We start from the raw sequence: 15,075 nt of genomic DNA on the forward strand, positions 1-15,075 counted from the left end.
AAAAAATAATTATAATGAGAAGCATAACGATAATAAATGTAGACTGTATAAATAAGAAAAAGAAAAAAAAACAAACAACAAAACAAAACAAAATGGTGTAACCTGTAACCTTTAACCTTCGCGTGATCATTTTCATCTGAACACCTGTGCTCGTGTCAGTGTCAGAAAGCTAACAGGAGCGGGCAGAGCTGAGCAGTAGCTCGCACTTTTGTCTGGTTGGTTTTCCAAAAATAACAATAAAAAAAGGTAGGTTCATTTCATACCAGAGGTGTTACACTTCAATGTTTGTCTTTTCCAGTTCAGCTCAATCGTAATTTTCCAGCTGAGTCTTTTGAATTTTTTTTTAAAAAGACGACAGCGTAAGTTAGCTTCTGTAGCTGAAGCTATGCTAGAAACTGATGCTAGTTCAAAAATAACCGCCAAGAGGGATTTTTGGCACAGGGGATGAATAGCATTTAGTTACAGTTTCCTTTATCTGCGTGAGATAAAATGGAATGGGCTTTGCACATGTACAGATTTTGAAAATAAAGTTTTGTTTGCTTTTCCGCCTGAATTGTTTCACGATTTCAGCTATTATTAGCGAAGAAACGATCTTGTTTTATGGAGGGAACTTTTCACCTTAAGGTGGGAGCCTAAAAAAACCTTTGTTGTCTTCAATAAAACTGCGCTTGTCTTAATTTTAATATACCTTCAGTGAAAATATCTGTTGTTTGTAGAACTTATAGCAGTTCGTGGTGTTTTGTTTCAAATCCGCTCAGATACTAAATTTACCTGCTACTTTTAAGCGTCTAAATTTCAATATTTTTTATACTTTACTCATTTTTTTCCTTTATTTAACTATTTCTTTTAGAAAAATCTTGCAAATTCTGTTTATTAATAGTTTGTGTAGGGATTAGCAAAAAAAAAGGAATCTTACAGCCTTCGCTGTAGTTTTGTATAATTTGATTTCTACATTCTTTGTTTCCAAAATGCAAAACGTTCTTATAATATTTCAGTCTTTTTTTAAAAAAATTTTTTAATAGATCCCCAAGCGTTAATGGTCCTTTTTAAAAGTTTTGTTAACCTTACAATTTGCAACATTTTCTTTTAAATGTCTATTTGAATATGAATATGGATATGTAAATTGCATTAGGCTATGTGTTATGAATTATAGAAAATTAAAGAAGCTTCATTACAAACACTACCCAAGGTATCTGAGAGATCAGCTAATGGCTCTGTAGGTATCATCATGCTGCTACAGTACTATTTCCTGTGTATATTTCATGAATATAGCTGAAGAAATGAGTCCAGTTAATTCTGTGACCATGAACAAAGTCTCTTAATGTCAAATTTAAATATTAGTTCTGTTTTATTTGAAATAAGAAGAACTTTTTTATGTTGGGGAGCCTTTTTATCCCACAAGTCATCATGAAGTGGGAAAAACAAAATACTTTAATAACAAAGCATTTATCAGTAAAGCAATTTGGATACAACTATAGTAAATAAAGTTCCTTTGCAAATCAGTGTATAGCCTCTCCTGATATTTTCATGTTAATGGAAAGAGTTTCCTTAATCTTATTTAAAAAAACCCAAACACAACTAAATGCTAAGAGCTATATGCCCTTTTATTGCAGACAGATTAAATGGATAAATGAAAGGCCTGCTCAATATTTATCTTACAGACATCCAAAATAAGCCAAACTTTTTTTTTTTATTGTATTTGGTGCTTCACCTGGTAGGGGAATTTAAAAATCAGGAGGAATGCAGTGTAATTTTTTTTCTGTTTTTAGGTTGATTCCTCCCAAATAAGTAAGTTTAACAAATATCTCTTTTGAGGTACTCCGGTAATGTGAGGGAAATGTTTTATTTGGTAGGAAATACAAAGGCTGTAAACAGATTTCAGTTAATAGAGAAAGTGGTTGTGTTGACTCACTGCAGGACCAAATGGCATAAGTCAGAATAATTGAGCTGTATTGTTGGCCTTGGGAGAGAGAGGGTACGTTGTGTCCTTCTGTGCTAATATAGGCTGGCATGAATTTGATTTGACACTCTGTGCATCTTTGATACAGTTTTTTTTTGTATGATGTTGAAGAAAACTAGACATTTAATGTATTTTCCTTTTCTTAACAGACATGGACAATGAATCAAATGCAAACACAATATTCAGTCGCCAAAATCCACCAAATACGAACCACCTGAAGCCTCTTTCTGTCTGTTCCCGGATGGTCATGTGTGACCAACATAAAGGTCCTCGTTCCCCAATGGAGCCTTCTAATCCTTTTGTCAACTTAAAAATTAAAATAGTTAATGACTCTGGGAAAAAAAGGAAACTGGGGGATAGTGGCACGATCAATGACTACAACAGTCCATGTAAAAAGCAGTGTAGTTCCAATGCTCTGTCCCCAGACCTTGGCTGCTTTATGGACTACTCTAGCCCTCTTACAAGGAACAATTCACTATCCCCCTTTGCAGCACCGTACCCTGTGCTTAAAGAAGAGACTCCAGCTGGGAGAGAAACTAAAGAAACGGTGAGCTCTCGGCTGGATTTGGAGCATGTTCAGTGTGGGTGCTCCAAAGAGGAGGTAGAGAAGACTGAGAAGATCGTCAAAAACATCTCACCTGTGTTTGACAATGACGTTGATGACATCTTATGCCTCAATCCACCAAAACTGGAGATGGTAGAACCAACGATTAAGGAGGAAAAACCTGACGCTGGACTTGTGGAGGATGACAGAGGATACGTTTCCTCTATCTTGCATTCAGAAGAATGCAAGACAGAACATCCACCAGAGCAGCTGGGGCACGAGCAAGCTTCAACATGTGGTCCGCATTTTTCTTTTTTAATTAAGGACAGTAGCGAGACTGTGAGTGGACCACTGCTGGGACCTGTTAAGTGTGATGGAAGCTTTTTAGAGGGAGAAGATGAAGTTTTTAATATTGGACAGCCAATATTTGAGTCCTCTGTATGCCAGCCATCTGCTGAAGTAGAGCAGAAGAGTGGGCTGTCAGAAGCTCTTAAGATGCCTGTAAACATATCCCAGACCTACAACTCTGGAGACTACACTGTGGACACTTTATATGAAACCACATTGCCTTTACAGGTGCAGGTAAGTTGCCTCAGCTGTTCTAGTATATAAAGATCAGTTCCTTTCATTCTGTAGTATTCACTCTAATGATCTTTGCTCTCCATTAAGGTGAAATCAAAAGTGGTGGTTCCAGGTCAGAGTGAGGGGACCTGCAAACCAGCATCCTCTACCCAACCAGAACAGAAAACAAGCTCTGCAGACAAAAAGAGGGATAAAACTGTCAAGCGTGGCAGGGGTCACAGGTAGTTCAGTATCTAAACTGACCTCTAGGCGGAGCTGTGACTTCTTTCATGTGCATGTATTTCTGTTTTTTAGACCCAAAATCCTTGACAACACTATGGAATGGGAACATCATAAAAATCAGTACATATTTTCTGTCAAAAGCCACATGACTGAAAATCCAGGTAGAGCTCAAGGTAAGAAACTATTCCCAGAGAAGGGAAGAAATTCTGTTTCAGACCTCCTAGTTGTCTGCATTGGTGAAAAAGACATCTGCTTTCTGCTTTACTAGAGCTCTTACTGCTTTAGCAATGTTCAAGTCAGGATAAATGTTTATCTACAGTAAAATATCAAATGTTTTCAGGAACAGAGCACATCAGTTGTTGTGATCATTTGAATGTTTCTGTCAATGTGCTGTGATGGTCTTAAATTTCATTCCATAAGGTATTAAAAGATCTCAGTTTGCACTTACTGTAACCTGAGCCAATATTCTTACATGTTATGGTGTTTCCTCCGCAGGACCATTTTCACATTTACCAGTTTTATGGAGCTATTCATTTATCTGTGTTGTTCCCACTGGTGGAAGAAAATGAGATTAACAAGGACAATATGGAGCTAACATGGTACTTATTGCAATAATAATACAAATTATGATTAAAAAGTACTGACAAATTATTTTCATGGAACCAGCAGTAGGAAAGAAATTTATACAAGTACTAACCGCAACAATAATTTGACATAGGTAATTGATTCTTGAAGTCAGTTTGGTTGGTCAGGCACTTGTTTTTTTATTTTATTTTTTAAATTTAACACTGTTTTATGCTTTCTCCATTTGTGTAAAATTAAACCCATGGAAATGGTTCTGAAGTCCCCTCCCGGCTGATAGATTAGTATAACTTTTTCCCAATCTGTTTATGGGCTAGTGGAAATGTACTGAGCTTCCCAAAAAGTTTGGTTATTCAGTTAATCCACATTTTAACAAGTAGAGCAGAGGCATTTTTTTCCACAGGTAGTTTGATCATGTTTTTCAGTTAATGAATAAAATTCATAATTTAGGCACTATTTTGTATTTTCTCAGGTTGTCTATGAAATAGAAATTGGTTGACAATCTGAAACATTTTAGTCTGTCAAACAACACACATAACAGCACTATAATTCATGATCTGCAAAAACCCTTTTTGTTCTGAAGGACCCATGACTGAACTTCTGGACTTGATGACGCATGTTGCCGGTCAGACGGGCTCTAATGGCTCTCAGTGGCAGCACCCCTCGGACCTCACATGCAGGTATGCACATCTTTTGCTTAAAATACACCGGATTGATCTGTGGTTTGAGGTTGTGCCGCATTACTAAGAAAACTTAGAAGATGGACAAGAACCCAAATAGATAGACCTGTAGTTTCTATGTTGTCCACCGTCACTTTTAAAAACCTGTTGAGTTGCCTATAAAAACTTCCGCCTAGATACGATATTGCAGTGACTTTACGTACATTTTCTCAGTAATAGACAATTTAAGATGCTGCTGTTTTTCAGAAATTACCAGAAACGCTTTGGGAACGAAACACCAACCATGACCTTGAGTGAATGGCAGGCACAGAATAATACTCACCACAAGCGCTTCTCCAAAGTCCCCAAAATTTTCGAAAGAAGCCCCTATCCTTGAATGTTTACTTAAAGAATAACCACGCTGTATTTGCTCTACGTTTTATAAATCTGTATTGTATTTTATTAGACTATATCAATGTTGGCACTGTTTTCTTTCTTGATTTTGTTGCATGTAATCTTGTGTGTTGGCTTTAAATGTTGCCTTTGTTTTTCTTAATATTTTGCATGTACTTTCTTATATTAACGCATGTTGTAAGAGATTTGGATGTTATTCATGGTAAAGATTTATCTCGTGTGTTTCCAGGAAATAGGTGGACCTACATATATGTGTTGTGTATATATATATATTTTCTTTTTTACTAGAAATGAAACAACCATAGTTTAATACTCTTCATCTGTTGCTATAGATTTAAAGGATTAATCAGGGGGCTGTGGTTTTGTTTGGCAGGGAGACCAGTAATGATGTTTGGCCTGTTGAGTTCATGTAGCAGCTCTGCCTTTGTGTGATTGTCAGCTTCATTCTGAATTCTCCTCCTACAATAGTATCTGAGCGCTCTGCAGGTGAATGCTGACAGATTTGACGTGTGAATCTTATCAGTATGGGTGTCCTGCACTGAATAATCTATGCTGTTTAAGTCGAGACTTGTGCAGCTATTTACAATACAGCAGTGTATTTCCTTCCCTGTTTATGAGCAGGATCACTGCAGCAGAAGAGTTGTTGTTGATCTGGCATGCCATACAGTTGCATAGCTGTGTTTAGGGTATCCAAAAACAGGGGGAAAATATACTTAATACTAAGAATTGTGTTATTTTGAAGCTCAGTCTGGTTCTAATGTTGAGAAATTGATTTCAGAAGTTTACTTACCTTTTCTATTACAAGTTGCTGACTTTTCTGTAACTTGATGAGCCAGAAATCAGGTTGCTGGGGGTTCTGATATTGGATGATTTTCTTAAAGATTTAATTACTCTCCTAGTTCAGAGGAAATCTTTCGTTTTAATCAAAGTTTTGTAAACCTGTTTACCTTTAAAAAAAAAGAAAGTGAGTCACAGTCTTGACTTTCTTACCCAGAAAGATTGTGTGCACCAAATTAAGAGCCCATTAAAAACTTTTTTTGATTGGAAAATATTAGAATTTTATTTCATTTAAGCATTTACAAGTAAGCATACACCATTGTCTTCATAACTGAAGTGTAAAGATTGTGCATAATAGTTCAACCATGCTAGCCCTCATAACCGCTGTACAATGATCATAAATATGAAAACACTAATAAAGCAGTTCATTTTTTTTTCTAAAACATGCTTTTGATTCTCATTCCTGTTTAAAAAAACAAACACAACCAATGGGACAAAATCCACTGTCATTTTTGACAACGTTTTTCATCACAGTCTTCTACCATTACCAAACACATTTTAAATGCAGTTCAGTACACTTATCGAATGCCACACTGAAACTAAACCTGTGGTTTGACCCCCAAAGTGCTCGGTTGGAATGTTGTTTTCTTACAGTCGTTACCATTTGTGGAGTGGTTAAGGAACAGAAATGTGTGCGCTATAAATTCTTGACATATTCACAATCTGCTTAAAAATGGAGGATCTTTTGAGTTATTTATGGGGCGGTCCACAATTACATCAAATGAAAAAAAAAATCAGTAAAGCGGTAAAGTAGTTTAGTTCGATTCAACTAGAAATGTGTTGGTTTTTTTTGCCTTAAATTGCCAGGTTAGTAAGATCAGTGGGTCAAAGCTGGCATCCAAATTTAGTAGTGTCAGTTCACAAGCATTGTCTAATATAGTACGTTTCAAACAGGCATGCTAACAATGGTGAAAAGTTATCATTGGGGAAAGAAAAGCCCCAAACGGGACTCATAACTTTAATGACAGAATTCTTTTTACCAACCCATTGACTCTCTGAGTTGGGATGTCTCTTGGTATGTTTCCATGATTCATTTCAGAAAGTTTCCTCCACAGTCTGGAAACTTTATCGTGTCATTTAAAGATTTAATATATAGTCTTGTCTGTCTATTCATGCATTTCTCCATGATCTGTCTTTTCACTTTTTTGTCTTTTTTTGCTTGTTTTAAAATTAAATCTTCCTTGCTGAAGAAATACTTGCCATACGCTCATCATGAACTTTTGTATTTGTGCCTTAAATTTAGGATAAAATTACTGAAAATTCTAGAAATGCAAGTCTGAATTTTCCAGAGTGTAGAAAAGTCTGTATTTTCAGACCGTTCCCCATCTCCTTTAAAAGTTGCTTTCACCCACCAGTCCATTAATAGAAATGGGAAATGTTTTCCCATTTCTATTAATTTCCTGTTTCTGGACACTGCATAGGGAACATTTGTGGTTCGACTTTACAAATTGACCTCATGTAAATTTCATGCTGGAATTTTATTTGAGGAATATTCCAGGTTCAACAAGAAAAATAAAATTGAAAAATATTTGTAAATTAAGACTTACAACCAGCATTAGAAGTCCAGTAGAACCGTTCATCCATCAACCCATTTCCCCCACTATCAATTCACTTTTCCTTCTTTCCATCTTTTGTCATTTCCTCTTCAATATAGCTTGTCCACTGGCGTAAAAGTGAATCATTTTAGTCTCGAGTCTGGGAAAATGCATCTCAACATGAAGAAAGAGGAAAATTGTTGTTTTGAATTAGTCATGATGATTCATCAGGATTGACAGGGGAAATTAAATTGATTTTATTTTTCTATATTTAAGGAAGTTTGTCTTAAAACAGGATGGTGTAACAAAGATTCGTCTGCAAAAACCTTCCACCTTGTAACTTTACGCAAAGTTGGACAATTTCAAAAAAGCATTTCTTACGACATCCATCAAATTCAGTAAATAGAATTTTAATATTTACACAAAAGGTTAAGATGTACACTGATGTTGACCGCATTTATAGGAAATGTGCTCCTTTAAAAAAGTTGAGACTTTCTGTAAGTAGTCGTGGTATATTGGTGATAATAATAAATAATGCTGGTAAATAAGTCAAAGTAAGCATCCGAGTGTCTGTTATTGTGTAAATGAGCTTTGAGTCGTGTTAAGTTTGCTGTGAAGTGCTGATGTGGCTGCAGAGCACCGAGGAGTTTGACTAACGCTAAATGAGTTTAATTAGATGGAAAGTCCCAACGAGCCTGACTTTAAAATCACACTCTGACATCGGCCTCTGCTCACTGGAGGAGCACGGTCTTGAACTTTTTCTAATTTTTTTCTAAGAGCTGTGCCAAAGATGCAAGAGTGAGAGCCAGATAACGGTGATAAAAGCCTCCATTAAATTAGTCATCGTTCTGTCCACTCCACTCAACTGTAACCTTCACTGATCTCCATTTACTTCCTCCTTTTTCTTTGTGCTCAAGACTGAAGGGGCATCAGTGTTTGGCATGTTTTGGACTATTTACAGCCCATTTTCTGATTTATACAAGCCACAGCGTTTTCTTTTTCAGTACTCGCTCCTACCAACTCCTCCTTTTGAACATAAAAGGCATAATGACATAATAAAAATTCATAAGAGTAGTTGAAGTCTTTGTTTTGTCTTTTTGAAAAATGCTTTCCATAAAACTGAACAGTTTTGACAAAAATGTGAACTCCTAGCTTCCCTACAAATTGAGACATTTACATCAGCCTTATTCCACAAAGCCTCTCTAGACTGACTGTACTAAATAAGACATTTAAAATATATTTACATATCAGATACTTGCCAACTCCTCCAAACCACATGTTACGTTTCCCTTCACTTTGCACAAACATTTAAATACTGGGTGAAGGGTAAATATAATGCCACAAAAGTGAGATACAAAGCCAAACATCTTATAAGTTATGGGATACAATTATTGTTAAGGCAGTACTACTGAGTGTAAATCAGCCCTCAAATACATCATGTATGCGCTTACCACAATAGCTATTCTCATTACCATGGACTTTAAACGCATGTTCTTAATAATAATTCAAAAAGTCTTGAAAGAAGCCCTTCTGTCTCGACATCTGTTCAGGATGCTGTAAAGAAGTCTCACGGTCCCCCAGTTGGGCCCGATTTAAAAAATATTTTTTTCCATGCTTGCCAAGAGAAATATTTTTATTTATTTATTTTTTTCAACAGAGCTGAAAAGGGTTTTTTGAGGATCACTTAAAAATGATACCCAAGGTTTATTCCAGCATACTTGAACGTCCAGTTTGTTCATCTATGACATGCTGACAGTTTTCCTGTGTCAGAGGATCCAGAGTTCAAGTCCTGACTTCCTTCGTTTCCTCTGAGGGGCTGTTATTGCTGATTGAAGGGATCTATTCTCCTCAGACGTCCGTAGAGTCCAGCCCCATTTATAGTTAATTAATTAGATGAATGAACTCCATTAGGGGAGTTCTGCTGTTCACAAAAATGACGTGAAATCCATCACGCTCAAAAAGAAAGACACCAGGAGGTACTAAAGGGCTCGTTGAGGGAGAGGAATGTTACATTTTAGAAGTCTATAATAAAAAAGACGAGAGAAATTACAGGCCAGACTTGGAGAACTATGCCATATATATGAGTTAATAACAGTGAGTGATTTTAGCCGACTGATCCCTCTAAAGCTGCTCTGGTGACATTGCAGCCTGTACTGGAAATGGCTCTTTTGTTACCCGGCTGAAGTCTGGATTCCCTGAGGGGGGAATACAAATGTACCAGAACAGCAAAGAGTCTCTGCACTTGGAGATTTACTGAAAAAGCCCAAACAGATACCAAAACATCAAACATACTGGGTAAGCCCATGAGGAAATAAGCGTTAAAAGAAGTTTAAAGTACCACCCAGAAAAGTTGAGTACAAATTCTTCCGGTAACGGTTTCTGGCTCTGTTTGATCAGCCTTGGTCCCTGGAGTTGGTTCGTCTGCAGTCTCTCCACACCACTAATAACCGTGAACCCAATGTACTGTCACTGAGCACAGACCTGCTGCTGAACTCTTCCTGCAGTCTTTCTGCTCTCCTAGAAAATGAGGCCGAACTCAGCCTCATTCTGCCACGTCCTCTGGAGTCCCTGCAGCTTCACCTCCACACCAGAACCGGTGTTGAAGAGAAAGCGGCGCCTGGACGCCTAGAGTCCCTCTGTCCCAGCGTCATCCTGACAGCTGATAGACCTAAAAGGGGCTCGTTGTTTGCATGAAGTCTTCTGAGTAAAGAAAAGACTTAACGGCAGTCACACCTCAATGATGTTGACAGATGGCAACCTGTTGTTGTTGTTGTTCTTGGGGAACTGTTGGAGGGGAAAAAAAGACACGTAAAGACTCGATAAAAAAATAAACTTTAATGAGCATGAGAATGCCTCTGAGAATTTGCTTGGATCAGTAGTTTTCTGCACAGATGAGTGTGATATGGGGCTCTGCAATGTTCCAAGCAGGACAGTGCTAAGGTTTAATATCGCAGCTAAAATCTGCATGTTTTGCTTTCAAGAAGCCAGACTTTCTCACAACTGGTTTTAGTGGCCAAAATACCTGAGATTTTTAGTTTTATGCCATTCTCTGCTTAAAAAGTGTCTCTTGTATGAATGATCCTATTTTGGTTAATTCATATATTATGTAGATTTTAAAAATGATTTAACTTGAAGTATTGTTTAATGTCTCTTGGGAATGCAATTTTGTGGAATTGGGATATATTTTTGAAGCCGTTATGTGAGAACAGTTCTAGTTAGTTTCATCTTCCAGGATAGATCATTTACCTTCTTGGTGTCTCTGTACTCTCACCAATGTAATAATAATGTAGAAACCATCCTTACTATTGGCTGTGTAGCACAATATGGCCTTCTTCTGATTAGTTTATCAGACCACTGGGGTTTTGGATTCTCCTTACTTTATTGAATTTAAAATTAATATTGTTTGACGGAGAGGAAGGAATTGCTCCAGACGGATTTTTCTCCAAAGAGTTTGATCATGAAAGTTATTTCTTACTCAAATGTATTTAAGCACAGTTGATCAATGTTAAAATTTTAAAGTCATATTCATCAGCAGTTCCCCAAACAATCTGAGGATATTTCTGTTTTTTTTTTTGGTTGCTTATGCACAAAAAATATTTCAAGAAAGTCTGACTCTTTGGAAATGATGTATGACTCAACACTTTGTTACAGTACTAGAAATCATGACTCGAGTCCTGTTGAAGCAGAATGCTGCGGTCATGCACAAAATGCCACCATGTTTGAGCAGCGATGCGCTGATGCTCGGATGATACCGAATGAAAACTAATGACGTGTCGGTGGAAAATAAGTCGAGAAGTGGCCGGGACCATTCACCTGGCCAGCGTCGCTGAGAGGGGAGGCACCCAGGGAGAGGAGAGGGAGCAGAGGGGTGGGTTATACCTTACTGCGCAGCAGCCCCCCCGTCGGGTGTTCAGGAGTGCTGCACTCTGAGGAGTTTTTGGCTTTGTCCTTGTTGTTGTTGGGTTCGTTGTCTTTGATTATGTCATATTGACGACAGAAGAGGGCAATCACACCTGAAGGGAGAAAACAAGTAGAGCGCCCGTTGTTCCGTTTTTTTTTTTTTTAGGAAGCAGTGATGGTTGATTTGGGTTGTTAAATAAGCCTGTTCTCACCTGCCCACATGATGAGTACGACCACAATGATGATGAGCTCTCCAGCCCTCAGCTGAGTCGCCTGACCCACCTCCTCCATGGTCACTTCGTCTGGAAAGGTCAAGAGGGAGAAGGTCACTGGCTATACAAACTAAAATTGATTTCCTGCAGTAACAAACGGGAATTTCTCATTAATCATTTTAATAACTTAGAAGATTTTCTTTAGGTACTCTATTCATTAAAACAGCCAAGGTCATCTTATTTGGGTCTAGAAAAAAAGTAACTCTAAGTCTTCTTTTATTTTTGACATATTCATTAATATTCCCTTCACTATAATGAATTTTCTATACATCTTGAGGCACCACCATTGTTATCCTCAGGGTCTGCCTATCATGTACTTTAATAAGTCAAGACTTATTAAATTAGTAATGAGAGGGAGAGTTCAGAATAATCATGGGTGTTGATGAATTTGTTTAATAATATAGATAATTGTGATATTACAGATGTTGGTCACAATAAATTTCACTCTATATAATTTAGAATGATGTGAGAAAAAATGTTAAGATTCTTGAAGTAGAAAAGTGAAATAATGTGAGTGTAAAAACAGACAGGTTTTGTCTGTGTAATCAAGAGCGTGTGAATGCCTTGCTTTATGTTGACCACTGTTCTTTGTTGGGAAAAACTGGACGTCAGGAAAAGTTTTGAAATTTTCTACAAATATTGCAAAACAAAGACGAAATTCTTTTCATTTAATTTTTTCTTAAATTCATGGCAACTTTGTCATTTCATGTTTGTTTTTTTTCTTGAAAACCATGACTGTAGTATCATTATTTCAAATGCTGAAACAAAAGGTTACGATTAAGTACAGATCTGATAACATTTTAAGTTGGATGTTTTAATCGTATTTCCGGTATTTTGTCACATTTAAAACTTCAGAACATCAATGAAAACCAATATTTCAGTTCACATTATTCTAAAATATACAGAGGAGTGATATAGATTAGCAAAACTCTTAAGATTCATGTTCTTTAGCCTATTAGTATAGAGAAGCTTTAGTCACTCTCATTGAGCCTGCCAGCTTCTCATAAACTATTCAGAGTGGTATTTCTTGTCTTCAAGCTCCTGTTCTCTGCAGGGATTTTTCCAAGAGTTTTCTCTCTCTGAAGCTTCAAAAAGTGTCACAGCACGCTGCTGTAGAGCCGCCGTCGACACTGAACTGCTCGACTGTCATTTAGTCCAATTGGGGTTTCACTGACAGACTTTTTCCAGACAGCTCCTGTTCAAGACCTGTATTTGTACTCAAGAAGGCTTTTTGAACATTTTTGCAAAATATGTGAGCAAATTACAGATTCTTTTATAAAGATTTTGTAGTTGACTTTTTCCAAAAATGTTTCTGGCGTTTAGTAAATCGTCTTCTGTTATCTTCTTTAATGGCAGCGGAATATAGCACATGCTTAAAACAGTGAGGATTTTCTACTGATTTACACACAAATTCAGTGACAAAAGCCTTTTTCCATGCACTGTTGTGTGACCTGAAGTTTACTGCGACACACAGAGCTTTCCATCCTGTTCCATCCAACAGCAGCAGGTGACATTTGGTGCGCCCCGTGTGCAGGATCCCCATGCTCCAGTGGCTTTTAGCAACAAGCAGTTCTACCAATCGATTGGTCTCACAACAGCCCGGGGCCCCTGATGCTTTCAGCTAGCTGACCAAACTGGACTGACTGGTCGCCTGGAACACCTGACAGAAGCCTGTTTGCTGTTGGGGCTTTTTTTTAATACATATTTTTATATATCAGTCTTGAATGGCAATCAATATCCTTTTAAAGAAATGGCTAACATTTTTGGAAACAATTATTTGTTTGAAGGTCACAGCAGATGTTTTTCCCCCTTATGGTAATCCTACTTGTAGAAGAAAATGAAACCGGTTAATACTTGAAAGTGAAGCAAAAATACTCACAAGAAAACTTATAATCACTTTGACTTTCCTGACTCTGCATTTATGTGAAAGCTTTGGAGAATCTTTGCGTGGATTAGTTAGTTATGTATTCAACAAATCTAGCCTTCAGGTTTCTAGATGTGCAAGGCAGGAAGGAAGAGATATAGCGATCTTTCAATTCAAATCTTAATAAAATGCACAGATGTTTGAGGGTTGCAAAATGATAAAATGTAAAAAAACAAAGTTAAAATTCAACTTTGAACTTCAAATCACTGTTTGAAGTTATTTTTAACCTGTTTTAGTTTTGCTCAAGATACAATTGGTAAATTCTTACCTTCTTGTTTTCATGATAAAAAGAAATTGTTTGTACAGCAGAATTTAAGCTTAAATCCCCGAGTGATTTCTCTTGTTTTGTGTCTTGGCAATTTTGCTAATTCGTCTCTAATGCAGATGAGCTGAGAGACGTTTAAGTGGCAAACATCTGAAGACATTTATGAAGGCAAAGTCTTCGAGCCGTTATAAAGTGATGGAAGTCCTTTGTGACAAAGGAAAAGCTCTATCCATCATGTTTTGTATTTTCTTAACGCAGTACAACAGAGAGAAGCTTCACATTTATTAAATCCAAGGAGACCAATCAGCCTTGTTTGCAGTCTGTACATTATCCACATGTGGCATCTGATTTGAGCAATATTCCTGCCTTTCTCTTAACTCATTGCCACATCGTTTTGCATTGAGTACATGTTATGTTGGCTTCTTTTCAACCCAGTTTTTTGTCCTTTTGATCTTGTGTATCTCAATCCCATGGTGAAAAAAAGGGGAGTAATCTGGCATTTCAGGCTCATCCTTTGCTCCTTATTCTCAGAGCAGTGTGACATGGGAGAACAGTAAGGCTGAGCAGCTGAAAGAGAACCGTGAAAACCTCTTTTTATTCCTCAGGATGTTCACCCAGCATGTCTAGACAACAGCTGCAGTGAGATCTGCTCCCATTCTGCAGACTGCACCACTGTCTGCTAACAAACTCCTCTTTTCATGTCAGATTTACAGCACTATTGCTTTTCATCTTCTTAAATCTGTTCCAGTATTAAACATATCTCTGAGTGATCTATAAAAATGTTGCAAAAGGAGGTGTTGTAAATGTAAAAGAAACAAAATAAGATTATTCTGAGACATGTTAGTGCAACAGTTTTTATTATAAAACGTGTACCTTTCCAGGTTTTTGTGATTTAAAAAAAAATCTGACTTTTCCTAATTTTAATGTCGTATATTAAGTATTTTTCAATTAAAAACAAATATTTACATAATATATAATTATAAAATATTTAATATGTGTTATTAGTGAGGAGAGGAGCATTAAAAATCCACAGTAGTATACAGACATGGCACAATAAATAATTAGAGAGAATGTCACACAACTATGGCTTTACCAAAACGGGATATTTCTCTATATTCTGGTGAAAAGGTGAGGCTGAAATTATTTGTGGAGGCTGCCAAGAGATCAAAAGCTACACAGGTTCTGGTTGGTACTGGTTGTGTTCACCATGCACCAAGTGTCCCATGTGTCCTACTTAAGTCTGGCCTAAGGAGGACTGAAGTCTGTTCTTCCCCACGAAAAAACCTCCAGATCCGACCTAAGTCTTTTAAACCTTGTGGAACAATGTGTTACTGTCTCATCACACCAAACTTAAACTCTTGGACACAATTACCAAACGT

The 15,075-nt window shown here is 37.1% G+C and overlaps 2 protein-coding genes across 3 annotated transcripts in view; one reads left to right on the forward strand and one right to left on the reverse strand.

Annotated features, from left to right (window-relative positions):
- The first annotated feature begins 181 nt into the window (after nt 1-181).
- On the forward strand, nt 182-9,031 carry s100pbp (S100P binding protein). Its single transcript, XM_023353141.1, has 6 exons — nt 182-246; nt 2,110-3,086; nt 3,174-3,307; nt 3,381-3,481; nt 4,474-4,570; nt 4,817-9,031. Exons 2-6 carry the CDS (start codon nt 2,112-2,114, stop codon nt 4,944-4,946), a joined length of 1,437 nt encoding a protein of 478 aa, XP_023208909.1. The 5' UTR covers nt 182-246; nt 2,110-2,111; the 3' UTR covers nt 4,947-9,031.
- The window catches only part of fndc5 (fibronectin type III domain containing 5), a 33,063-nt gene continuing 24,891 nt past the window's right edge, over nt 6,904-15,075 (reverse strand). The window contains exons 4-6 of one of the 2 annotated variants that reach the window (XR_002754510.1): nt 11,448-11,537; nt 11,149-11,348; nt 6,904-10,119 (exon numbers count right to left, since the gene is read on the reverse strand). Coding sequence is in view for 1 of the 2 variants with exons in the window: in XM_023353142.1 (XP_023208910.1) it covers nt 10,063-10,119; nt 11,215-11,348; nt 11,448-11,537 (281 nt within the window). In the remaining variant the exon portion in view is untranslated. The remainder of the gene's footprint in view (nt 10,120-11,148; nt 11,349-11,447; nt 11,538-15,075) is intronic. The other variant, XM_023353142.1, reaches the window with a different exon arrangement.

This window comes from Xiphophorus maculatus, chromosome 19 (assembly GCF_002775205.1).
Source record: "Xiphophorus maculatus strain JP 163 A chromosome 19, X_maculatus-5.0-male, whole genome shotgun sequence".
In the NCBI taxonomy this organism is placed as follows: domain Eukaryota; kingdom Metazoa; phylum Chordata; class Actinopteri; order Cyprinodontiformes; family Poeciliidae; genus Xiphophorus; species Xiphophorus maculatus.

What these genes read in the sequence shown, in the direction of transcription:
- s100pbp (XM_023353141.1), top strand. Translation starts at nt 2,112, where the DNA reads ATGGACAATGAATCAAATGCAAACACAATATTCAGTCGCCAAAATCCA. An exon ending in AAGCGTGGCAGGGGTCACAG is followed by an intron (nt 3,308 to 3,380) that starts GTAGTTCAGTAT and finishes TCTGTTTTTTAG; the next exon opens with ACCCAAAATCCTTGACAACA. An exon ending in CCCTCGGACCTCACATGCAG is followed by an intron (nt 4,571 to 4,816) that starts GTATGCACATCT and finishes GCTGTTTTTCAG; the next exon opens with AAATTACCAGAAACGCTTTG.